At 32.8% G+C, this 9,572-nt stretch overlaps 2 protein-coding genes and 1 pseudogene across 2 annotated transcripts; 2 read left to right on the forward strand and 1 right to left on the reverse strand.

Annotated features, from left to right (window-relative positions):
- The first annotated feature begins 641 nt into the window (after nt 1-641).
- LOC143608159 (uncharacterized) lies at nt 642-1,247 on the forward strand. The gene has a single exon (XM_077083322.1). The coding sequence runs from the start codon at nt 642-644 to the stop codon at nt 1,245-1,247; it is 606 nt and encodes a 201-aa protein (XP_076939437.1).
- A 1,896-nt stretch (nt 1,248-3,143) lies between these two features.
- Nucleotides 3,144-4,482, forward strand: LOC143608158 (pentatricopeptide repeat-containing protein At3g14330 pseudogene; annotated as a pseudogene).
- Nucleotides 4,483-4,649: 167 nt separating this feature from the next.
- On the reverse strand, nt 4,650-6,675 carry LOC143608157 (peroxidase 3-like). The gene is made up of 4 exons (XM_077083321.1): nt 6,441-6,675; nt 5,495-5,692; nt 5,253-5,415; nt 4,650-5,101 (listed from the first exon to the last, which is right to left on the reverse strand). Exons 1-4 carry the CDS (start codon nt 6,636-6,638, stop codon nt 4,686-4,688), a joined length of 975 nt encoding a protein of 324 aa, XP_076939436.1. The 5' UTR covers nt 6,639-6,675; the 3' UTR covers nt 4,650-4,685.
- Nucleotides 6,676-9,572: the final 2,897 nt, after the last annotated feature.

Below are 9,572 nucleotides of genomic sequence, written 5' to 3' on the forward strand. Positions count from 1 at the left end.
AAAATATGTTACGTTATATATATTTTTTTCTTTTTTCTTATAATTAGGTTAAAGGAAATACCGATGTCTATGAATTATTGAAAAAGACAAGCTTGATAATTTGGGATGAAGCACCAATGAGTTCATAAGCATGCTTTTGAAGCTTTAGACAGAACTTTAAACGATGTTATGAATGGTGATTCTGCAAATACTTCCGAAGAACTTTTTGGAGGTAAGGTTGTTGTTTTTTGGTGGTGATTTTCGGCAAATTTTACCCGTTGTAACTAACGGTACCAGAAGTGAATATTTCAATGCTTGCATCAATTCTTCTTATATCTGGTCTAAGTGTAAGGTGTCTTAAACTAACTAAGAACATGATGCTTACAGTTGGATGTCGATCTTCAGACGTTGAAAAACATCAAAGAGTTTGCCTGACTGGCTGTTAGACATAGGTCAAAGGAACAGTCGGTGGTCCAAATAATGGAGAGTCGGTTATTGATATTCCAGATGATCTGTTGATATTGAACTCACTTGATCCAATTGGTGATTTAATAAGGTTTGTATATCCTGATATATTAGATAGATTCAACGAAGTTACTTACTTTCAGGATCGTGCACTGCTTGCACCTTTGAATGAGGTGGTTTAAGAAATTAACGAACGTATGTTAGCCCTCTTTCCTGGTGACGAAGTCCAGTATCTAAGTTCCGACAGTTTAGCTGAATCTGAAGACGTTTCAGACGATGTTGATCCACAGTTGTATTCCCCTGATTTGTTAAATGGTTTAAAGATGTCAGGAATGCCTAATCATAGATTGGTTCTTAAAGTTGGTGTTCCCATTATGCTATTAAGGAATATTAATCATAAAAAAAGTATGTTCAATGGAACGCGCCTTCAAGTCGTTAGTCTAGGTAGGCGTGTAATTGAAGCTAAAGTTGTCTCTGGTACAAATATAGGATATCGCACTTTAATTAGTCGAATAAACCTTACACCAACTGATAAGAAACTTCCTTTCAAATTAAAAAGGAGACAGTTTCCTATTTGCTTATGTTTTGCCATGACAATCAACAAAAGTCAAGGTCAATCATTGTCAAGAGTTGGATTGTATCTTAAAAATCCCGCATTTTCTCATGGTCAGCTTTATGTGGCTTTGTCAAGAGTTAAGAGTCAAGATGCTATTAAGTTATTGATACTCGACAAAGAATTAAAGCTTACAAATAAAACAACAAATGTTGTGTACAAGGAGATTTTTGGAAACTTAGAAGGATAAATATTATATTTGTCATTTATTTTAAATTGTTCTATTCTACTCTAAGTGTTATCATGTAACTTATTTTGTACTATACTTTTGTTATGTAGTTGTAAAACTTTTTTTATATTTGTTTAATCATAACTTATAAATTGTTATTAAGTTATTACTAAATATTTCAACTTTCGGATATATATGTTTTAATAGATAGCATTGTTTAAATTTCAATTTCAAGTTTAAATATTTTAAATATTTTTAAAAATAATAATAGCTAATAAAATATTACAATATAGGGTAACTATACATGATAATTAGATAGATATAATCATTTACATCATTGGAAAAATAAACCGTCACTTCATTTATATATTTTATAATTATCAATGTAATTAATCTTCTTCTTCTTCTTCTTCTTCTTTTACAATCTAAAGATTTTTGATAACAAAGTACTGAGTATATTGCTAATAAATGTCGACCATTGTCAACTGGAAGTTTTCTACTGTTTTACGTAAGTATGAATTTCTGTTTAGTGATTTCTTCATGATACAAAAAGATAATATGGAGTCGGTGATGATGTTTAATAACCTCCTTAAGCATCAGATTCATGAGATTGGTGTTCGGAAAGTTTCTCCTTGTATTCAAGAAACCAATCTCATCAATCTGTTACATGAATACCTTGATGATCTCCACCAAGATGTTTTACCGTTTGAACACGTTAAGGATTGGTTTTTTTATCATACTCAAAACAAAGTTGTTATCAACTTTGAGAATGGGCAGTATAAAATTTGAATCCTAAACAATTATTGTCTTGTGATGATTTGTTCATTTTGAGAGAGCTAGATGTGTTGAAGTTATCTAATCATAGAAAACAAATTGCACATCTTGAGTTGGAAAGGGAGGTCAGTTTGAAGGTTAAATGGTTAGCCGAATGTGCAAACTATGAAAGTGATTATGATGGTTATCCCGAAAGTTTGTTGTCCGATGATGAAGGAGAAGGTAATATATTAATGCTTTAGATATTGTTGTTAGACTTAAAAATATCAGTATATTGTCAACATATTTTTAGACCAACTAATAACTATATTTATGAAATTTAGATATGTAGGTCGGACATAACAACTTTGTAATGCTTAGATTTTAGTAATTATTATACATGTTGTTATGTTCAGTTTAATTTAAATGAATATTGTGTTGTTTTTATAACTTTTCAGGTGTTTAGGAAATGAGAGTTTATGTTAGTATAACTTTTGAAGACTTTGATGATGTTTTTATATCAAAGAACATGGTTAGTGTTTTTGTTAATGTCTTTTGTTGGTTTGGTTTAAATTAAGTTATTGTAATTTTGAAGTTTGAATGTTAAGACAATGTAATTTTATAATACTTTTGTAACAAATATGAACAAGTAGTATGTTAACTTAAACGTATGTTTAAATTGATTTTTTATAGTGACATGTTATTCCATCCGTGTGTCACGCGGGTCTATACCCTAGTTGATCATTAAATTAGTGTAACTATTAAACATTTTGCATTTCTAAAAGAACAAAATAAAAGGATAAAAGAGTAATTTTACAAATCATAAAAATTCATCAAGTTGAATAAAACGTTTTAAAAACAAATAAAGACATTGATAAATTAATTTTCCTAACAAATTATAAAACTTATTTTTATACGCAATTATGAAATAAGATTGATGACCGGAAGTCCTCCCGTTAATCTCATATAGATATTAGAGAATAGTTGTTGACACAGTCACACATACAAATTTCGAAAGATCCCTTGATGGATGACTCATGTCCTTCCTTAATCCTTCACTCCACGAATCACTCACCAAATTCTCACAAACCCACAATCTCAAATCCATCAAGGCACTCCACGCTCACTTTCTCCGTACAGGACTCATCTTCATCTCATACCCACTTCAAACCACTCTCACATACTCATACACGGCATGCTCTCAACAACCCACCATCCAAACCCTACAAACACTCTTCACTTCCTCCATTCTCACACACCCACTTGCCTTCAATTCAGTCTTATCTTCCTTTGTCAGAAATGGGTATTCTTTAATTGCCCTCAAAACCATCTTGTTCATGCACGTTAACAGTGTTCCGATAGATTCATACGCTTTATGCAGCTCGTTAACAGCTTCTTGTTCGATCAAAGATGTGGGTTTTGGTAAACAGGTTCATGCTTACGTTGTGAAGTCTGGGTGGGGTTGTAGCGTGTTCTTAGGAAGTGCTTTGGTTGATTTTTATGCAAAATCGATGGCTGTTGGTGATGCACGCCAGGTGTTCGATGAAATTCCTGTGAAGAACACGGTTTGTGTAAACGCGATTCTTTCGGGTTATGCAGACGCTAAAATGTTTGTAGATGGTTTTGAGTTGTTTAAAACTGTTCCGGGTTTGAATTTGGGTTATGATAATTGGACTTTTACGGTCGGGTTGAGTATATGCACCGGGCTGTATGATGTTGGATCGGGTAGTCAAATACACGCGAAAGTGATCCGAACCGTTCATGACCCGGGAACCGATGTGTTTCTCATGAGCTCGTTGATTGATTTATACGGAAAATGTGGATTGGTAACCAAAGCTAAACATGTATTCAACATGGCAAGATTAACCGATGTGGTGTTGTGGACGTCGATGCTTGGTGTGTATGGTAAAAACGGGTGTCACGAAGAAGTGATTCGATTGTTTAAACAAATGTTAATAAAGAAAGTTAAACCGGACGGGGTGGCCTTTGTTACTGTTATTTCAGCTTGTGGTCACACAGGTCGGGTTGATCTTGGGGTTGAGTATTTTGAGTCCATGGGTCGGGATTTTGGGTTAGAAGCGGGTCCCGAGCACTACGGGTGTCTAGTGGACTTGTTTTGTAGGGCGGGTGAAGTTGAAAAGGCTTGGGAGGTGGTTAAAAATATGCCGAGTGAAGTGAGTGTGAGTGTTACGGTTTGGGGTGCGTTGTTGAACGCGTGTTGTGATAATGGAAATGTTGATTTGGGTAGGTTTGCGGCTCGAAGGGCGATGGAGTTGGATCCTATGAATACTGGGATTTATGTCTTGTTGTCGAATTTGTTGGCGAAATGTGGCTTGTGGGATGAAATTGAAGAGTTGAGGGAGGTGATGCGTGATAAAGGGATTAAGAAAGATATTGGGTGCAGTTGGGTCGGGTCGGGTTGACCGGTGATGACCGGTTTGTCTTGGAAATGGGTATAACTTGGAATCAATATCATGTACTATTCGTATTATTAATGCTAAAAAATAAAAGAACAAGATAAACGAAAACAATTACAATTTTCATTCAATCAACTTTGGTATTATATTACAAGCATCATTCTACTTTTACTCACAATCACATCTTTATTTGTGTTTCTTCTCACAAGAAGAGATAGAAATTTAAAAAAAAACACCCCATCAAATTTAAATACAGGTTAAACAAATCAAACATTATAGGACTGCACACTTAGCTGTTTACAACAGCACATTTCTTTCGGATTTCACCAGCGGTTCCTGTTTTCACCCCGATCCGACCCATTTTCTCCATGGACAACGCAAACTCACTGAAGAAATTCTGAAGTGGTCCGTGCAAGAGTTGGTTTATCAATGTCAATGTGTTCGAGTTGCGAGTCAAAGCTGAGTCAGACTCGAACAATCCTCTACGTTTTAACAATAAAGTGTAGTAGCTAAGATCAAAAGTATTATGGCTCCCAGGATCCATCTCAACTATTGTTGTATTATCGTTTTGTGTCCTACATTTTCTTGATTTAAGGTTGGCAGCGTATTCACTATCGAGTGTCGGGTCTTGATCTCCCACACCCGTGAAATTGAATAGACGGTTTGAAAATGAGCTACAATGCGAGACTCCAATAGTATGAGCGCCTAAAATAGCAAAATTCATATAAGCGGAGGTGACAGTTTTGACTCACTTACTTGTCAATAAGTTTATTTCTAACCGGTCAAAGAGTAACATATAATAGAATGCAGTCAAACAAATGCATAAAACATCATCTTGCAGTGAAATGAAACTAACCGGAAAGCAAAACAAGATCCTTCACATCAAGACTTTTATTGGCAAAGCTTTGTATGAGCCTACTAATGTTGAAGGTTGGGGCTGGGATTTGGGCTAACGCCTCTGATGCAGCCGATATCACTCCATCTCTTCGGCCAGTTGGAACTTTCCAAAACGGACCTCTCTTTATTGAAACCGAAGACAAGTCAGTATGTTAATATTACGGGTTTGCTTTATAATAATAATGTAGTTGGAATACTTACGATGGTAACAACGGAGTCTCTAGCGGCAAGAGAAATAATATCAGCACAAGAAACTATACCAGGGCATTCTTTTTCAAGCAACTCTTTTATTCCATCAATGAAGCCATACCCCCTAACACTTAAATTTGGAGGTGCCACTTTCTCTGTTTGATTCCCTGAGCTTGTAGTAACATTCAAAAGGATTGATGCATCACAACCCTATTCAAAACACCATGCACATACAATATTAATTAGTTTTCGAATTAGGGTAAACTCGCCTTTTTATGTGTAATGTAACCTCTAACGACAAGTTCTAGTTCCACGATTAGACGGTATTTGACATGTTAGAAGAAATCAAAGTGTAACATTCAAAGCATATATCACAACCTAATAATGCAAAACACCATATGCATATATACTTTTGAAAAGGCTAACTCATCACTTTATGCGTATTGTGACCTTGAAAAGGGTAAAATTGTTATTTTATACGCATTGTAGCATTTGAAAAATTCTAGTTCCGCACTAGATGAGCTTTTGACATGTCAGAAGAAACCAAAGTATAGCATTCATACATCACAACCCTATTCAATATACATACGGTGCGATATTTAGTTTTGAAAAGGTTTAACTGATTAAGTCGTCTTTTATGTGCATGGTGACCTCTGCTAACAAGTTCTAGTTCCACAACTAGAGTTTGATGCAACAAGATTCAAAAATATATCATTCAAACATCACAAGCCTATTCAAAGCATCATGCGATATTAGTTTTAAAAAGGTAAACTCGTCATTTGTATGCGCTTAATTAGTGCCATGCGCTGACTAAACGAAACGAAAGATTAAACAACCTAAACAAGATATGCACACGGGCAAATGCTACATTGTATATTGCAACTCATTCATGCATGCATTGCTACAAGTCTACAACACTAAAAACAAATAAAAAAGATAAAAGGTTAAAGTAACGAACCCTGACGAAACAATCATGAAAATGCATTCTGATAAGAGCAGCCGCAAGCGATGGAGCATTCGGGATATGCTTCTGAACATAATCTTGCACAATCTTTTCAGCTTTCGGGCATGAACTCCCATAAAACCCCAACTTCAGATCACCACGAACCGACCCAAAGATCACCAGAAACATGAAAAAGAAGTAAAACCCTTTCATTTTCCCACTTTTTCACTCAGACTCTGGGAACTAAGATCTTGTGTGTGGATAGAGTATGCAAGTAATGTCTGAATTTATAAAGCATGCAACAGCCAAATTTAAATATCAAGCTCATAATTAAACAATAAAATAAGTGAGATTAGTTATAGGTAAACGTCAGTCATGTGTAAATATAAGCAACAAGCCTCACCTAATACAGGCCATATGCATGTGTGACATCAAATTCAAACGCAGGCAATTGATCCTCTTGGATTAATATTATGTTATATATGGTTGAAGATATTATTATACAATTAATATTTGTTAAAAATCATTGTTAGCAAACTTGCAAACAGTAAATAATTGGTTGAAATAGTTCAATCATGGTGGTTTTGGTAACCTGCTTCCTTTTAGTATATATATCCAGACATAGAGAACATGCAATTGTGCAAATACTATAGATGGCCATTTTCTAATCATTCATGTTTTTTTTTCTAATGATGCAATGACATGTGTACAAATCAATCAATATGTATTATAATTTTGATTATCGTAAGACTTTTCGTAAGGCATAAGAAATAATAGTGTACTTACAAGCAAGGGCGGACCGGCATGGGTCAAGTGCCCTAAAGTTTTCAAATGCATGATTTACAATTCACAATACCGAAAGTTAAATAACTCTATTGGTTTTTTTTGATAATGATCCCAAAAGTAGAAACACTTAACATATGGTTGGAGTTCCAAAATATGCATTTCTGACCAAAAGTGATTTTTTCTTAAGTTTTATATAATCCGTATTAGCTTAACTATTTTAGTGTTTTATTATTAATATTAACTTTGATTATAATGGTAAAACTAGTAGACAATGATTGGTTAAACGTCTACAAACAAAACAAAACTTTCTTCTCCAAACAAGCAAAAAATATTAGCTTAAGGTTTTTGGTGTAGATATGTTACACCAACTACACATATTTACTTTTATTTTCTAAAAATATAAACATAACATAAGTTAGATGTTATTTTATTAACAATTATGTTAAATTACAATATTGTATTAACTTTTATAAATATGCACATATGTATATGAATAACGATCATTGTTTACATGCATTGGTTGTAAATATAAATTTTGTGTAGTAATCATGACAATTATATCACTTCATTATGGTGTCTAAAACAAAGTATATATCTTAAGAAACGTGAGTGTTTATAATTATTATACTTGGATTTTAATCTTGGTAAAATCATTGTAGATTTAATAGAAGTATAAATGATAGGTTTTAAATAAACGCACAAAAACAAAAGTTGAAAACAAAATGGCAGATGTATTTTGAAAAAGTTAATTACTTTTTTTTGTTTTGAGTTGTTGGAGAGTTTACTTTTGCTTTTGAAATGATAAAATGCCAAACATTAGTTTTATGACATTATTTAAAGTGTGGGAAACTTTTTGGTAATTCTGATCTTATTCTAAAAATAAAATGGAGATTATCATATGGGTTAGTAACATGTTAGTAATTCAAACAATCATTAAAAATGTAACTATAAAATGGTGTCCCTTTTTTTCATCTTTTATGTCTGTCGGATAGTTGTTGCATATCAGTCGTTCATTAATATTTTTAGGTATTGGTCGAGCATGCTTATTTATGATCTTATATTGTTAAAATACTATGTGGGAATTGAATGCTCATTACCTAAGATCTAACCCTTAAATTCACATTAAAAACCGGCTTGTAAATTAACTATTCATCTATATTATAACAATTCTATCATTTAAAGAATTTTAAGTTTCTAACGACGTCAACATATTATTTAGTAGTTTTTAAATATTTATATAATGTAATTGGTTTTATTGTTAAACGGGTCGAGTAGCAAACACATATGTCGGGCCTAAAACTGTATTATATTTGTTGAAAGAAAACTGTAATAGAATATATAATATAAATATTAATGTAACTGTGCATGAAAAACTAAATTACAAGCATCAATGCAATGTATTAACAATAAATGTACCCGTTTAAATCATACTCATCACTACTACAAAATATGTTATTTTCTTACAACATTTCTTACAAAATTCCTATAACAAGTAATTCCAACATATCTCAAACAAATTTCCAACAAAAACAATAAGCTCTAATTTTCCTACAATATAGCTCTAATTTTCCTGTAATATTGTAACATAATAGTAACAATAGGATTTTCGTTGGAAACTTGTTGTTAACTTTCCAACAAACTTCTATCAAAAAAAATATTTATCAACTATTTCTTTTGTTTTACTCCGTATTATGCTTGTATAAACTAACTCCAAATTAAAAATAAACCAGAATATACCTTTTGTAGGAAAGTTGTAGGAAGTTTGCAACGGTGTATTTTTATAACATTTTTGTAAGAAAAGTTGTTCGAACATGATTGAAAACAATTTTCAAGCATGTGTTTTTCTAACACCATCTTTTGTTGAAAAATAGTTGAAAAGTGGGTTTTTCAACAAATTTCTTACGAAATCAGTCGTAAAAAAATGTCTAATTTTCTAGTAGTGCATAACAAATCTATTGATAAGGTCCTGAGAATGTTAGGCTATGTGTAGTGGAGGGGTTACAAAATGGGGCGTTTTGCGCCATGTGATGCCCAGTCAACAAGGGATGGAATTTGTTTTTAGGATGTAACAGTGTAGGGGCTACAAATAGTAATATATATATAAGGGTGGGATCTAGAGAGAACTAGTAAAGAATTATTTTTAACTATTTTTAAAAAAATATTTTGTGATTTCTTTTTCTTTCCTCTTTTTAATAAGATGATATTGTTCCTAAAAAAAAAAACTTGTCGGTGTAATAATGTAGTGCATATGTGCACTAATGCCTATTGCATTTATACAATAGTGTTTTATTGCATATAATACAACACAATTGCATTATCCAATACACACTGTTGAATATATGCAAATACAACATTAATAAT

This window comes from Bidens hawaiensis, unplaced genomic scaffold (assembly GCF_021521415.1).
Source record: "Bidens hawaiensis isolate Kalapana, Puna unplaced genomic scaffold, B.hawaiensis_p1.1 tig00101524_1, whole genome shotgun sequence".
Lineage (NCBI taxonomy): Eukaryota > Viridiplantae > Streptophyta > Magnoliopsida > Asterales > Asteraceae > Bidens > Bidens hawaiensis.

Excerpts from the sequence above, each read along its gene's own strand:
- LOC143608157 (XM_077083321.1), bottom strand. The coding sequence starts at position 6,638 with ATGAAAGGGTTTTACTTCTTTTTCATGTTTCTGGTGATCTTTGGGTCG. Across the intron at positions 5,416-5,494 it reads GAGACTCCGTTGTTACCATC|AGAGGTCCGTTTTGGAAAGT; the intron begins GTAAGTATTCCA and ends GTTTCAATAAAG. Across the intron at positions 5,102-5,252 it reads GGATCTTGTTTTGCTTTCCG|GCGCTCATACTATTGGAGTC; the intron begins GTTAGTTTCATT and ends TTGCTATTTTAG.
- LOC143608159 (XM_077083322.1), top strand. The coding sequence starts at position 642 with ATGTTAGCCCTCTTTCCTGGTGACGAAGTCCAGTATCTAAGTTCCGAC.